Genomic DNA, 15781 nt, shown 5'->3' with positions numbered 1-15781 from the left:
GTTCGTTCAAACCTTGAGTGAAAGCCTGAACAGCCCAATCGTCTGTGACTGGTGGCAGATCCATCCGTTCCAATTGAAAACGAGATAGGAACTCCCTCAGCATCTCGTTATGTTTTTGTCTTAACTTGAAAAGGTCTGATTTCCTTGTAGCGATTTTTATAGCGCCAGCGTGTGCTTTTACAACAGAATCTGCTAACATGGCAAACGAGTTGATGGAATTTGGTGGTAGGTTGTGATACCAAATCATTGCTCCCTTCGAGAGGGTCTCTCCGAATTATTTTAACACAGATTCGATTTTGTCGTCTTCTAAATAATTGCCCTTGATAGCACACGTGTAAGAAGTGACATGCTCGTTGGGGTCGGTCGTTCCGTTATATTTGGGGATTTCGGGCATACGGAATATTTTGGGGATTGGTTTGGGGCTGCACTCAAGGAAAAAGGCTTTTGTACGAATTTCTTGGAATCCAACCCTTTTATCATGGGCGGAGCCCCTGGGATTTGATCGACCCTGGAATTATATGTTTCTACTTTCTTATAGTTGGCTTCGATTCGTTTTGTGAGCTCCTCAAGTATTTTAGCAATTTCGGGAGTAGTCCCTGATTCTTGCTTGTTTGACCTTACTACGGCTGGCTCCGTTCGGTGGGCAATTTCTCGAGGTGGACTGGGCTCTGGTCTGCTCGGTAGCTGGGTTTGGCTCTGCAACTGAGCTATCTCTACCTGCTGGGCTTGCAACATTTCAAAGATCATACGCAAACTGGCTCCGTTCTCCTCCACGTTATGGGAGTTTCGAGCTGCGGATCGAGTGCCGCCATGAATACTATTTTCAATCTCAGAACGTTGGTTTGCCTCAAATGCCACATGCGAGTTGACATCTAGCGGTACTTCGGCTCGAGCTTCAGGTACTTCGACTCGACATCGATAAGCGGCCTTCCGGCCCTGGGCATCAAGTTATTGGTTTCGTCTTGAAGGCCATTAATCGAGGGTTTGCCATTGCTGATTCGAAGTCAAAGACACCCTCAAAAGACGAGCGTAAACTGGTGTGTATTGCAAATTTGTATCAAACAAACACTGTTATCCTTAGCCCCACGGTGGGCGCCAAACTGTTTACCCAAAAAAATGGATAGAGTTAAATTTGTACGTAGTTCTAAGGATATGTGATATAGCTTAATACAAACCGTAGGTATAAATAGAAATATCAAACATGGATTGCAAAGAGTACAAAATAAACAAGGTTGTAAAGAAGAAGATTTTTAGGACTGAATAGGTTGAATCAATTTATGATGCTTAAAAGAACAACTCTTCAGCGTAGGAAAATATAGTGCTTGAATTACAATGTAAGCAAAAACTTGGTCTTTACAGAAATAACCATCCCCTTTATAGTAGAGGGATCTTACTTTAGATATAATTAAAAATACATAGTGGGAGACCCATGATAAATCAGTTTTTCTATAATTCCTGCCAGGATTCTCTCCTCTAGTGGGATTGCAACGGCTCTTGTCTATGAGCTCGATATTGACTCGAGTTTTCGGTCTTGACTCGAGCTCTCGATCTTGACTTGAGCTCGATTCTGACTCGGATCCTTGCATTGATTCTGAGTCAGTGTTGGTCGGTCTCTGGATCATAAGCTCGATAACTTTACTTTGAATCATAGTTCGATTTAGATTCGAGCTTGATAATAATATCGAGCTCGACATTGATCAGTCCATCGGGCTCGAAGCTTGTTTGTACCATCTTCGGAACCCCTCTCGAAGTCTTACTCCGATCTATTACGTTTTGACCTCGATCGATCGTACGAAAGCCGAAATCTATTTCGACCGTATACGGAAATAGAGATAGAATAGACTCAACTGTTGAATACCTTTACACAGTTATTCACATCACACCAGAGACAAATAGACTGTCCAAAACAACCATTCAATATCACACAGTATAATACATGAAAATCACTCTTGACATTGTTACTCAAACTTCTAGAGTCTCTCACCATAGCTAGTAAAAACTCACTTAATGCGACTGTGTATAGATTAAGACTAATATTCTGTAAACAAAATAAACTCCTTCACTATCAAGACAACAAGCTGTTGCGTAAAATGAACAAAGAAAATTTACCAACGACACCCCCTTCTATAACATCGATTGCCCTCATTTTTCTAATTTAATTAGTTGATCAGAATGCATTTGAGGGAGGGTAGAGATCCTTACACAGGTCAACTGAATAAAGATCACAATCAGCACTTCTCCTTGCTATCACCCTCGAAAGTGGGCTTGATTTCCTATTGAATTGTAAGCTATCAGTTGAAATCCTTTGCATACTTTGAGACAAACAATTGGTGTTTCTCTGCTTAACCTTTGCCTTGATAGACTTCGTGAGATTCATGTAACTCGGCTTCTTGCTATTTCCTTCTTCAGAAGTTGACAAGGATGAATAAGACGACGTACTATCATCATACGGATAATACTCCGAATAAGGCTCAGAAGATGAATTGACAATTTGACAACTCATTGGTCCTCTTGCAGATATCCTGGTAGAAACATTATTTCGTCTAATATTCACTGAACTTCGCTCTGATCCAACCGCATAATCTTCATGCTTCCTAGAACTTGGGGTCATCCCCGATGCATCGGTATGGAATTCGTCAACTAATCTACTTTCCCAAGGCTTATTCGCCATCCAACGCTCTAACCAATTTGAATCCCCGTTAGCCTTAATCTTACTTAAGGTTTCCACTTTCCTTGCTCTTGAATTCGGGCTTGGGTTTGTTCTCAGTTTCTGAAATAGATAAGTTAGACAACAATTACATCTAATTATAAACCACTGTCATATAAGATGTTTTAGAAAACAAATACATTACCTGTTGTGCATATGCAATGGCCCTTTCTCTCTTTATTGCGCCGACTTGTCTCATTTTTAACTTAGACCTCACTTCATCCACTGTGCCAGGGCTATCACACCATCCACCCTGAGAAAGCCAAAGTTAGAAACTTTCATGTAACACTAATAATCCAATTTGTATGTGAAACTAGTGATACCTCAGCTTGCTTAACTGGATCAGCTTGGCTAGAGTTATCAGCAAGAGATCCTTTCATTGCATCTCCTTCAAGGGATGTTTGAGTGCATTGGGCTCTCATTCGGGCCTGAACTCGAACGAGAGCCTGCATGCACTTGAGGGTCATAGCAGCTTGCTTTCTCACCTGTCGTCCACGAAATATAGCTTGTAGCCTAACTAATGCTTTCAATGCCCTTAATGCACGCCTTGCCTTTCGATCAGTACAAAAAAAAAAAACTCATTAGCTGCATAAACCATTCGCCAAAGGTCAAGCGGGAGGAAACAATTACAAGGATATAGCATGGGAATGTCTCTACATTGAAAATTTGAGATCAAGAATACCATACAACAATAATTACGCCTCAATTCCAAGCAACTTTGGTTTGGTTGTATGAATCAACATTAATCATGTCGCTCTATTTAAGCTCATCTCAGACGAGCATGAAAACCATAAGGAATTAACTTTGTAATGCATTTTAGGTCTAGTTTTTTGGTCTTGGCAAGAGGCAAACATATGTTATACTGAGAGGGGTCACCGGCACCCGTAAAGTTCGGCAAAATTTCATGTATACATGTATATGTAGTGGGCACCCTATATATAAAGTAGATTTTGGTTGAATCCAAAAGTGCACCCCCGACCTTCAAATCCTGAGTCCGCCTCTGGTCTTGGCAATGGAAGTATTATCATTCAAATACGAGTAAGCTTTTGTCGATCAACATCCTATCAGACAGTTGCCTCCTAATTATACACTCATCTAGATGTGTTTCTAGAACTGCAACTTTTCTTGGTTCTGTTTTCAGGTTTCAGCAACATTTTCTCCAAAGTTGTGCTTTGTCGTTCCCAACACTTAAATGAAAAAAATTCATTTTCTTTTCATATCTTTGAAAGAGAAAGTTGGCTCCTGATTATACACTCATCTAGATTAATGAAAAAAAATACTTTTCTTTTCATATTCATATAGTATTGGGGCGAGTTGATTAGGCAAGATATGAGTTTGCTTTAAGCTCACCTAGAACATAACTCTTAATAGGAAGGTGTGGAGGTCAAAGATTAAGGTCGTAGGTTAATAGGTAGTTGTGCGGGTTTCCGCACAATTACCGTGCTATTAGTGGCAGTCTTGTATTCTAATATTGTAGATTTCTATCTTCATGTTGTTCCTTCCGCCTTGTTTTATTTTATTTTGTTCTCGTTATTTGTTGTTGCTACTGCTCTTTCCTCATTTTTTGCTCGTGACAAGGGTCTATTCGAAACAGCTTCTCTACAAGGGAAAGGTATGCGTACTATCTAAGCTCTTCATACCCCACTTGTGGGATTACAATGAGTATGTTCTTGTTTTTGTTTTCATGTTCATATCTAAGTAACAAACAAATCTTTGTGTGGAGATAATTGCAAAAAGGGAAAACATAAAAATTACCAGAAAACCGCGAAACGCAGCCTGAATTCGAATAGCAGCCCATTCTTTTTTCACAACAATAAAATCTTTGTGTGGAGCTCTGACTACAGTAGCCATTGCAGCAGCCAAAGTAGTGTCGGACATGAACGAAGACTCTGACCCTTCTGAATCTCCCAAATGGCCACCACCTTTTACACCTTTCGAGGACGACATAGCTATTCCTCCAGAAGCACTCCTCCACAGCTTCCATTTTCTACTCTTGATACCACCTTTCTCCTACGCAATTATAATTAACAAAAAATGTCAAGAAAATCATAGAACCAGAGTAAGGAAATATTCAACTCATAGATGCGAGCGATCGAGCTTACAGGATCGTTGGATTGGTTCTTTTTTGAGCTGATTAATGATTTAATCCACTTCCCTGAACCACCCATGTTTTTGTGTTCCTTGAAAAAAAGGTGAACTGGTACTTTTGATTTGAGGGAGTACAGAACAGACAGAGAAGTAAAGAGGGACAAAGGGGTTTTAGAAAACGCTGTCTGAAAAATTAAAGAGAAACGTTGCGATTTGAGAATTCGAAGGGATTGTGGAGTTTTAATTACTACAGATATATGGAGGTTCTTGGGTTTTAAATTTTAAAATTCGAAAATGATAAGGAAAAAGAGGAAAGTTGTAACGGATAGTTAGTGGAAAGTGGAACGACGTAGTAATAAGCTGACATTTCTCCCTCCCCCCTTAGTTTAAGCTGACACATACGACGAATATTAGTGGGAAAGTGAAAGGAATTTCCGGAAAAAAGGTAGTTAAAACATGCCTTATATAAATTTGCGTGTAAAGTACAATTAATAATCAAAGTAAGTCCCCACGCCTTTACTTAATGCCGAACAAGGGTGTTCATGGTTCGGTTTGGATCGATTTTTTTTAAAAAGAAATCAAACAGAGTAAGTCGGTTCTTCAAATATTGAAACCAAACCAAACCAATTAAGTCAGTTTTTTATCGATTCGTTTTTATCGGTTTTGGTCGGTTTCTGTTTTTTCGGTTATTTTTTGAATTTTTTCTTAAATATGAGACATACACTACCAAACAGATATTCCAGAGACTACATTTTCAATATAACATTATCAAACCAATTGTTGTTTAAAAAATCTATCATTTACCAAGATATATTGACGATAATTGAATCAACTAGTGATGAATAATCTAAGTACTCAATTAAAAATCGATTATTTTTAACATGAAATAAATTCTTGTACTTAGCAAAAGAAAACTTCCAATCAAACTAGAATGTAAAGGCAAAGAATTAAATTATTTTAATAGCAAAAAACTAGACTAAAAATATAAACGACTAATATGTACCATAAAATTTTAGAAACTTTATATAAAAATATACATATACATAGGTGTAATAATAAATTTAAATAGCTACTTCTATAGTCGGTTTTTAGAAACTTTATATATATATATATATATATATATATATATATATATATATATATATATATATATATATATATATATATATAGAGAGAGAGAGAGAGAGAGAGAGAGAGAGAGAGAGAGAGAGTTAGTTCGGGTTTTTTTGGTTTATTTTTTGATTAAAACCAAAACAAAACCAAATTTAATCGATTTTTAAAATTCAAAACCAAAATCAAACCAAACCTAAAAAGTATCGGTTTTTTTGGTCGGTTTGGTTTGGTTTTCGGTTTGGTTCGATTTTTCGAGTTTTTATGAACACCCCTAATGTAGAAGAGAGAGGAGAGAGTAAACAAATTTCGTTGGACAGAAAGTACTAGAAGATGTGTTTCTCTATATAACCACAAAGATTTTCTTTCCTATTTTCGATGAGGGACAAACTGCATTAGTAAAGAAAACAACTTCAAACTTTTCGTTTTCCTCTAAATCTTTTCCCTTCATTTCTCATTCACACCTCTTATCTAATTAGATAAAATCCAATAGGTGCAACGTGATAGGAGTGGGCATCGGTCGGTTCGGTTCGGTTTTGTAGAATTTTGATTCGGTTAATTCGGTTTTCGATTTGTGATTTTAATAACCAAAACCGAACCATATAACTTCGGTTCGGTTTATTCATGTTCGGTTCGGTTTTCGGTTTCAAGCCATGACAAAAATAGTACAAAATAACGAAAATAGATTACTTTTTGCAGCCGATGCAAGTGCTTCTACTGTCAATAGCGAAAAACATAGCTAGAAAAAATTGGGTAGAACAACAAACTGCCCATTCACTCTATTTCAAATAGAGAAAGAAAAATATGTTGTATATATATTAAAGTGAAAGTGACTATTTTCATTAGTAATTTGCCCATTATTCTTAAGTCAACTCGACACTAGTATTTAAAAATTAAGGGCTGCTATAGCATAAAAGCACGCCATGTAACATGTGAACTAGATTATTCATCTACAACACAAAAATAATCCTCAAAATAATAGATGCACAAATAATGAATAAAAGCAACTTGCACATGATTTGTTACATATAATTGAGAACTGAATATTTTTTTTTCATTTGTTTCATTATTACTATAAAATAATTAATCAATCATTTCTTCATTATAATATTTGCTTTACTTCGTGCCCCTGAGGAATCAACGTGAAATGGCTCTGGGTTTTTTACAACTTGTATTTTTCTTTTGGATTTCTCGTCGTCAGCTACTTATTGCAGAGGTCCGATTAATTTTTCGATTTAATCGAAAACTGAACCATTAAAACCAGAGGCGGATCTAGAAATTGAAGTATATGGATTCCTACCGCAATTTTAAGTCAATATATTACAATAACCGAATTAAGGAACGAGTATCAATATCCAACATATATTTAGAAAATAACAAAATACTTAAAGACAACATATGAATAATTGAATATAAATATTATCATTACAATTGTACTCGACGACTTGTCATGTTTTGAGAACAATCAATGATCGCATCATTAGGTACACTTTCAAATACTTCATCCTCTATATAACAAACTAAACAATCATTAAAAAATTCATCACCAATTCTGCTTCGCAAGTCATTTTTAACGTACTTCATCGAAGAAAAAGCTCTTTCTACCGTTGCAGTAGCGATAGGCAATATCAAACTTAACTTCACAAGCAAATAAACAAGTCTCCAAATCATGTGCAAATTTGTTTTAACCAATATCTCTGAAAGATCTCCAAATCTTTTCAAGTTAGAGAATTCATTGCCCGCCTCTCGCACATAGTCATTATAGATGTCAAGCTCAAAAGTAAGATCCTAAAGTATAGAATCAGTGAACTCATTCGGATAGTGTGTAGCAAGTTTTATAATCTTGTCTTTATCATAATTTGCAAAAGAATTATCTGGACTCAAACTAGCCATACCAAGAAGTAGATTAGTATTTACTTCATTGAAATGATTGTTAAGCTCCGAAAGTTGCAAATCAATAATAGCATAGAAAACCTCTACACGCAAATGATAAAAATATGTAACACTTGATTTCTTATGCTTTGATTTTTCACGAACATAATTCATATCCATTTCGGTGATCACAATATCATGCTTGACATAAAATAAACAGACGTCTTTTATCAAAGAATTCCATCTAGAATCTCTCATATCTTGCAATTGTCTCTTTGCGAAACCAACAAGCTTCATTGCACTTACAATATCTTGATCTTTTTTTTACAAAGCCATATTTAAATCATATGTAAGTGCCAATACTTTCAACATTAAATATAACATATACACAAAGTCATAGGATCTTATGTCATCCACTAGACTTTTTGCCATTGATCTCTCATGATAATTTGAACCGTCAATTGCAAGAACTCCAAGTACATGAACAATTGATGAGAATAAACTAATAAAATTATGCATTGTCTTAAAATGAGAACCCCACCGAGTATCACCTGCCCTTTGAAGTCCAAATTCTTGATTTAAACCGCTTCCTGTATGAACTTCACCAAGCACTAGTAGTTCCTCTAATTTTTCTGCTTGATCATCTCGAAGCATCTCCTTACGCTTAAAAGAACCCCAAACAATATTTAAAACATTTACAAGAATATCTAAAAATTATTTGGCCTCATAATTTTTTTTGCAACAACTATAAGAGTCAATTGCAATTGATGAGCAAAATAATGTATGCAATATGCTGAAGGAGTATCATTCATAATCAAAGTTTTAAGACCATTAATTCCTCTCCGCATGTTACTAGCTCCATCATAACCTTGTTTCCGTATTTGAGATTTACTCAATGAATGTTCCAAAAGAAAAGAATAAATTGCTTCTTTTAATGACTTTGCAGATGTATCTTTAACATGAACAATGCTAAGGAATCGCTCAATAACTTTACCCTCTTTGTTGACATAATGCAAAATAAGCGTCATTTGTTTCTTATGAGAGACATCCTTAGACTCATCAACCAATATCCCAAAGTAATCTCCGTTCAAGTCTTCAACAATTGCTTTCAGTGTTTCTTTCGCACAAGAACTCACAATGTCTTTTTCTATATTTGGACAAATTATAATGTCATTTTTTGGAGCATTTTCTAATACAACTTTCTTTACATCATCCTTCTTATTTGCATACCATTTTAAGAGATCCAAGAAGTTGCCTCTTCTTGTAGAAGTTTCACATTCATCGTGACCCCGAATAGACATTCCTTCTTTCAAAAGATACCTTGCAACATCAATTGAGGCATTCAGGCGAACCCGATACTCACCTTTAGTTTTCTCGGATTGCTTATCAAAAGATGTTAAAATAGATTGTGCTTGATTCGATAAATCTAGCATCATCTTGAAATACCGATTATGAACACTATTCAATTCACCCATATGTGCGTTAAGCCTCTCTATACCTTTATTCCAAGCCCTAAAATCATCTTTTGTAAAAGAATCACTTACTTTTTTTCCATATTCTCCTATCTCATTTCTAAACAAATAACAACATAAGCAAAATGCTGCATCTTCTTTAATACTGTATTCTAACCATCCAGAATATGAAGTATTAAACCATTCCGGATTAAAATGACGCAATTTTCCACCAAAATTTATTTTTGAAAAAATAAAATTGCGAGACCGACAAGGCCCTTTTTGAATGTAATGTCTTCTCACTCGGTCATGTAGATTAGGAAAAAATTCTGAAATTTATTTTCTTTCACCAGGATCAGGTTTAAGAAGATTCTGATCCAATATAATATCTTTGTGTGATGGTTAGGAAGAATTGATATTATCATTAATCACTGGACAGGAAGGAGAGCTTAGCGAAGGAGAACTAGAAGTAGAACCTGAAGAGGTCTGCGGCTTAAAAAATCTCTTGATCACATCGAGTCTCACTAAAATGCCCTTACAAATCATAAGACACAAACTAAATATTACAGATGAATATAAGAGGAAAATAGTTAAGAAATATTATTTCATATAATATAATATAAGAGGAAAATAGTAATTAAAAAAAATATGAAAGAGAGAGAGGACCTACAATGGATCACTGCTTGTCTTTGATAGGCAACAAAAGAAAAGTCAAAATTGAAGAAGAACGAAGAACCAGAGGCTCAAGTCTCAACAAGATATTTGAAACCCTAACTTTTTTTTTCAATGTTTTGATTTGGGTATTTGGGACAAAGCAACTTTTGGGGACTTTTTGACATGGTTGTTTCTTTTTAGGTTCACTTTAGTCATCTATTATTATTATTATTATTTAAAAAATAGACTAAAGTGGACTCAAACTTGCATCACCAAGAAGGGAAGCGGGCCACATCGGGATTCCAGGACCATTAGACTAGAAATGCATTTTGGAATTGGGTTCCCATATAATTATTGTTATATATTCAATAGATTTTTTAATACAAATACAGCATCTACACAAAAGCTACTGGGTTCCCGGGAACCCATACATATGACTGTATGTTCGCCCCTAATTAAAACCGACCACCAAACCGAATACCGAACTTTTTAAAATTATAAACCGCAAACCGACCGAATAAACCGAAAAATCGAATAAATCGAAATTTTCGGTTCGGCCGATTTTTTCGGTTCGGTTGGTATTATGCCCACCACTACGGCGTGGGTGATTTGGTAAATTGGCTTCGCGTGCCTAGTTATTTTATTCGAAGATTGGACATCGGATTTAAGAAATTAAAGTATATTTCTGAATAAGTTATATACTATAAGGTATCAAAAAATATTCGTGATGATGAAAGTTTTGCATGTTTCTTATGTCATTCAATAAAATGTAAATGTTAAGATCAAATAGTCTTCAAATAAAAAGATTATTGGTTTATTGTCCTTTTACTGAATGAAAGTATGATGCATTGATAAGGTAGGGAAATGTTATCACCATAAGTATTCTTCTATCTTTAATTATAGGTATTGAATTCGAGTATTGAGAATAGAATCAACTTTGATAGGTAATATTTAATTAAGTTCGACTTTTCAATCAGAATTCGAATTAACCAAATAGCGCATGAAAATATTTTTTAAGAAGGTAAGAAAATGCTGTGTGAAATATTGAGAGTTCAAAGTAATGAAAGTTAATGACAAATGTCCAAACGACATCTCCACCGGGCAATAACTTCAAAAAAAGACTTGTCTTTTGAATCAGCTGGTGTCCCTTCCTCTTTATATCTTGCTCTATTTTAGCGTGACATCTGATCATTTATTAGAGAATTTCAAATTTCCAAGATTTCAAAATGGCATTTCAAGTATTCATGTCCCGAAATAAAGTTTGAAGTGAACTCGATTTGAATTTGCATCTTAGATTCAAATTTCCATAGACATATGCAAACAGAGGTAAAGGTGGCGTTTGGACTAAATTATTATTTTTTACTTCTTTTGCCTTTATTTTAGGTCTGGATTATTGTGAGAGAACTATTTTATGTTTTGATTATTCTGTTTTATTTTTAAAACAAAACATGTTTGGGATAAAACAACAAAAATACTCCAACTGTGTTAAAAAGGGGAACAAAAATATTTATTTTCTTAGACATTCAAAGTTACTATCGTATTTACTTGTGTTTACACGAAGTTGCTTGCATTTTTCTTTGCAGCAACTCTGTAATTAGGGGCGGAGCTAGAAGGTGAGATACATTAATGGCGACCTAATAAAAAACATTGCAGAACTTCCAAAATGTAGGTCGCTTTTGCAACTGGCGACCTATATTAAAATTTTTATTTTATGCTTTTTCTTTTTCTTTTTCTTTTTTAAATTAGATTAGTCAAAAATATTTTTTATTTGCAGCTACTTAGTTAATTTGATCCTTGGGCTAGGCAGCACGTGGAATGGTTTCATTAGTGGAAATTTTGGTGCAATCATCTTTTGTTTCATTTGTAAAGCTTGAGACTTTTAGCTTGTCGTTGTCGGTTGTGGCGATCCCCGGAGGGATATCATCATCTATTGCGTATTTCTACATAAAGAAAAAAAAGGATTACAGTTAGTTAATCCCTCACATTAATTTATATTTTGTAGATTAACTAATTTAAAACAAAATTAATGTTTCAGCAGAATATCAATTACTATTGACCTTAACATTGCTCAAGTCAACATGGTGCTCCTTAAGAAAGCTTATTAATTCCTCAAAATGCTCTTCTGTTGGTCTATAATGACCACTGTATGACCAAATAGCCTGTCAAGAAGCAGAAAGGACTAATAAACAACAAACTGGTATATGTTGCAAAAACTAGCACAATATTTTTTTTAAGAATTAACCTAAAAACAGTCAACCAACTCCTTAAATTAAAAATAGCGATATATATATAATTCATGTATAATCTGTATATAATTATATATAATGAGTTTATAATTTATGTATACCGTTACCGTCTAAAAAAATAAATGATGAATCTGGCCGACTAATTATATAAAGATTACTCTTTTTTTTATTGACACCATTTTGGAACTTCATTCTTCTTTACATAGGATTTATTTCCTATGTTGTTATAATCTAAAGAAAGAAAGATATCAAAAGCTCTAAAGCATATAGCAGAAATTAAACTGATTGATCATGCACCAAGTTAACTACTAAAAACTTATTACAACAAACTTTTGATAACAAACATAGATTGGTATTCTGCGAAAGAGCGTACATGACTTGTTACAGTTGATAGTGATAGTAAAGAAAGTCCGTTGCTTAAAAAAATCTCGCTTTTACGTAGGGGGAATGGTCGCACACTTGGAGTGTGATGTAGACAGACTACCCTAATGCAAGCATTAATGACTATTTTCACAATATCGAATATCGATAGTGATAAATTTAAATCGTTACGCTAACGTACCTCGAGCTCCCCACTAGAGACAACCAATCTTCCAGATGCAAGAGAAGCACCTCCAGCTAGAAAACTTGAGTGGTGAAAATTGCCTTTTTGCTTTTGTCCAACGTATAACGTCCTTGAGGTGCTGAGCACAAATATCCATTGTGTACCCTCAACATTAGTGTCGACAGAAGAACCTGTTTTCTTATAAATTAGCTTTCCAATTTCCAGAGTTACTTCGTATGCTTCCCTCTCTTTCTGCATATTTAAATGCACAAATTGAACTTTATAATCAACGATATTAGTAATAAAATTTATAAATTTAGTAAAATTTGTGACAAAATTCCCATTTTCATCCCAAATTCGTGACGGTCACTGATATATAGACTTTATTTTTATAAAACGAAAATATCTTGTTAATAAATTCGTGACAAAATCTCCTCGTTCGTCACAAATTTATGACATGCATATATAGCTCGGTCACAAATTTGTGACATAATTTTGATAGACTCTCATTCTCACCAATTTGCGATGCAATTGTCACGAATCCTTTTGTTCGTCACAAATTTAGTCAACATTAATGAATTCCATCATAAATTTATCATAATTTTGTGACCAATGTATCCGTAACAGATACACTATGTGTTTTTCATGTGGTAATGTAATTAAGTACTCGATGAGATCATGTTTAGCACAAGGGCGGAGCTAGAATGTTAGCTAAGGATTCTCATAAATCTAGTAACTTTTGTTTAGACTCTATATTTTTACGAAGAAATTCATAATATACAAATAGTTAATTGTGAATGTAATAGTTAAAATGAATTATGAGTTTGATGTTAATTTCAAAATTTATGAACTTTAAATTCTGACTACGACTCCGATTTATAATCATACTAGCTAGTTGACAATAAAGGCTTACTGGTCCAAGATACGTGATGCATTGGGACTGTAGATCACTCCTTGAACATTTCTCGGCGTTAACTTCTTTTCCTTCACCAATATCTAGCCTGTATTTTTTGAAATATTGCACGCAAAAATATATAAGTAGTCAGCCAGTTAATATAATTCAGCTAGTAGAAATATCAAGAGAACATTTTTTGGTTGTATATATAGTGTCAATATTATACCAGTAGAAGAATGGTTGTGAGCTTTCGGTATTGTACCATACATCGTAATAACGATGTAAGTTGAGACCATAGCGGTGGCGTGGGTCAATCTGAATTTAATTTGCATAAAAGAAATGTTGTCAAGAAAATTAGTATAAGAGATGAATTTCAGAATAAGAACTCATTAATTTCACTTACAGCTTCTAACCAGTTCTTAATATATAATGTTTGAGCTTTCTCATCCTTCAACAAGCCTTTTCCAACCTAATAATACCATGATTATAAAAGAAGGTAGGTGTGGGTAAGTTATTGTAACAATGATTGAAGTCTTAAGTGAAAGAATACCTTTGAAGCCATGGTCTTTGCCCGTGCCCAGCGTGAAACCGTTGTCTCTGTCTTTCCAATGTCAAAAAAAGACATAGAGCTTTGTCTAAGAGCTGCAAAATCTAATGCCTTCCACCTATATTATTTTTGACAAAGATCAATTTTAGCATGCGGCCGAAACTATATACGTAATTGTAAAAGTGTATAAAATATATATCGACTATTATTTTAATAGCAGTATAGAGTATTATTTTTTCTTTTATTGTTTTTAATAAAATGACCTTCAAATTAGATGATGAAAAAATTTATACAGATACGAGAATCACAAAACTAATACTACTATATATTGATAGAGATTAGAAATAACCGTAATTCCTCAAGGATACGTAGAGCTTCTTCTGAAATGGGCTTGTGATTTGGTTCTTGTGCTTCCATTTTCCTTTCTCTTAGTTCAATATGCATTTCTTCTTAATTGAACCATACAGTGCAACTAAAAAGCATTATCAATGCAATACTATATACTACTTGGACAAGAAAGGAGCTAGAGAGAGAGACTTGTAATTGGAAGAATAAAAGGTCAATTTTTGCAGCTTATTGTACGTGACCTTTGAATAAGTTTGATCCTTCCATTGGGTTGCTATGAATGGAAGAATGTTATACTTTAATTTCTTCCAACTTTTCTCTTATTCCCTAAACTTCTATTTTGTTTCTTTTCCTCTTTCAAGTGGGCTCTACGCATCGCAGATTTGGATTAGTAGAGTCAAGTGAGTTTCGAATAACAAATGGTTAAAAAGCTTGAATAATAGAATAAAGAACTTACTTTTCTTTTTTGTTTCAATGTAGGTTTTCTAAAAAACTTTAAGATCTTCTTCTGGCAAGTGGTGTACAGGGGCGGATGCACTTATAACGAAGCGGTATTACGCAATACTATTTCGTTGATTTTTTTTTTTATCAAATATATGTATTAATATTGTGAGGAAACTGACAATTAGGAAAAAATAGTGCTACTTGACATAAATGATCTCGTGGGATATAATAGGAAACACGCAAATGTGAATTTCTGTGATGTGCTTGCTCTCCTTATAGGAAAAATGATAATGTATAGCCGTTCTTAAAATAATAGTCGGAAAATATATATATATATATATATATATATATTTGTATATATAATATACATCATGTATGTTTTATACAAAAATTATACAACTTTTATATACTTTTTCGGCTACCAAATATAAATAATTTGTGGTACGGACTAAAAGTAATAATACCCCTAAATTTCATTAACTTTACTACTACCACTTCTACTCCGTCATTTGACTCTATTTTGGAATCATTTATCGTTGGTCTAGTTTATATAAAAGTTACGTAATTTAAAAAGAGCGACAAAAAGTCACAGTAAGTTGTTATTATTATCGTCGTCATTTAAAAGTGTAATAAAACTACGTCATCCATTGCTTGCCACAAAAATAAAAATCCATTGCTTGCCACTGGTACAAGTTATCACTTATCATGACCATTTCAACATTATGAAATTGTGGTTATTTCCCAGAATCTTCTAAAGTCCAGCCCAACAACTACTGCAAGAGGAAGAGCCGAAAAAGAGGAAAACAAACAAAATTTTCGCTAGAGAAAGGGGGTGAACCTTCGACCTTATGGTTAACGGCCACACGCTCTAACCAACT

The 15781-nt window shown here is 34.3% G+C and overlaps 4 protein-coding genes across 4 annotated transcripts; all 4 read right to left on the bottom strand.

The window, feature by feature from the left end:
• Positions 1 to 1864: 1864 nt before the first annotated feature.
• On the bottom strand, positions 1865 to 5200 carry LOC107804551 (protein IQ-DOMAIN 8-like). Its single transcript, XM_016628464.2, has 5 exons — positions 4810 to 5200; positions 4463 to 4717; positions 3031 to 3258; positions 2853 to 2960; positions 1865 to 2770 (listed from the first exon to the last, which is right to left on the bottom strand). The coding sequence occupies exons 1-5, from the start codon at positions 4873 to 4875 to the stop codon at positions 2168 to 2170; spliced, it is 1260 nt and encodes a 419-aa protein (XP_016483950.1). The 5' UTR covers positions 4876 to 5200; the 3' UTR covers positions 1865 to 2167.
• A 2493-nt stretch (positions 5201 to 7693) lies between these two features.
• LOC142180403 (uncharacterized) lies at positions 7694 to 8074 on the bottom strand. The gene has a single exon (XM_075252621.1). It carries the CDS (start codon positions 8072 to 8074, stop codon positions 7694 to 7696), a length of 381 nt encoding a protein of 126 aa, XP_075108722.1.
• A 27-nt stretch (positions 8075 to 8101) lies between these two features.
• LOC107804552 (uncharacterized) lies at positions 8102 to 9252 on the bottom strand. Its single transcript, XM_016628465.2, has 2 exons — positions 8524 to 9252; positions 8102 to 8440 (listed from the first exon to the last, which is right to left on the bottom strand). The coding sequence occupies exons 1-2, from the start codon at positions 9250 to 9252 to the stop codon at positions 8102 to 8104; spliced, it is 1068 nt and encodes a 355-aa protein (XP_016483951.2).
• A 1520-nt stretch (positions 9253 to 10772) lies between these two features.
• LOC107804554 (IQ domain-containing protein IQM5) lies at positions 10773 to 14611 on the bottom strand. The gene is made up of 8 exons (XM_016628467.2): positions 14464 to 14611; positions 14118 to 14232; positions 13971 to 14036; positions 13794 to 13882; positions 13586 to 13673; positions 12691 to 12924; positions 11940 to 12041; positions 10773 to 11822 (listed from the first exon to the last, which is right to left on the bottom strand). Exons 1-8 carry the CDS (start codon positions 14556 to 14558, stop codon positions 11682 to 11684), a joined length of 930 nt encoding a protein of 309 aa, XP_016483953.1. The 5' UTR covers positions 14559 to 14611; the 3' UTR covers positions 10773 to 11681.
• Between the last annotated feature and the right edge of the window lie 1170 nt (positions 14612 to 15781).

Source organism: Nicotiana tabacum, chromosome 4 (genome assembly GCF_000715075.1).
Source record: "Nicotiana tabacum cultivar K326 chromosome 4, ASM71507v2, whole genome shotgun sequence".
NCBI classification, from domain to species: domain Eukaryota; kingdom Viridiplantae; phylum Streptophyta; class Magnoliopsida; order Solanales; family Solanaceae; genus Nicotiana; species Nicotiana tabacum.
Note: the sequence above shows the minus strand (reverse complement) of the source record. Positions and strands in the feature narration are given on the sequence as shown.

What these genes read in the sequence shown, in the direction of transcription:
- LOC107804554 (XM_016628467.2), bottom strand. Translation starts at nt 14,558, where the DNA reads ATGCATATTGAACTAAGAGAAAGGAAAATGGAAGCACAAGAACCAAAT. An exon ending in TCACAACCATTCTTCTACTG is followed by an intron (nt 13,674 to 13,793) that starts GTATAATATTGA and finishes CAAAAAATACAG; the next exon opens with GCTAGATATTGGTGAAGGAA. An exon ending in TCTCTAGTGGGGAGCTCGAG is followed by an intron (nt 12,042 to 12,690) that starts GTACGTTAGCGT and finishes GCTTCTTGACAG; the next exon opens with GCTATTTGGTCATACAGTGG.
- LOC107804551 (XM_016628464.2), bottom strand. Translation starts at nt 4,875, where the DNA reads ATGGGTGGTTCAGGGAAGTGGATTAAATCATTAATCAGCTCAAAAAAG. An exon ending in CTGCGTTTCGCGGTTTTCTG is followed by an intron (nt 3,259 to 4,462) that starts GTAATTTTTATG and finishes ACTGATCGAAAG; the next exon opens with GCAAGGCGTGCATTAAGGGC. An exon ending in CCATTGCATATGCACAACAG is followed by an intron (nt 2,771 to 2,852) that starts GTAATGTATTTG and finishes TATCTATTTCAG; the next exon opens with AAACTGAGAACAAACCCAAG.
- LOC142180403 (XM_075252621.1), bottom strand. Translation starts at nt 8,074, where the DNA reads ATGAAGCTTGTTGGTTTCGCAAAGAGACAATTGCAAGATATGAGAGAT.
- LOC107804552 (XM_016628465.2), bottom strand. Translation starts at nt 9,252, where the DNA reads ATGGGTGAATTGAATAGTGTTCATAATCGGTATTTCAAGATGATGCTA. An exon ending in AATTGCAATTGACTCTTATA is followed by an intron (nt 8,441 to 8,523) that starts GTTGTTGCAAAA and finishes GGTTCTTTTAAG; the next exon opens with CGTAAGGAGATGCTTCGAGA.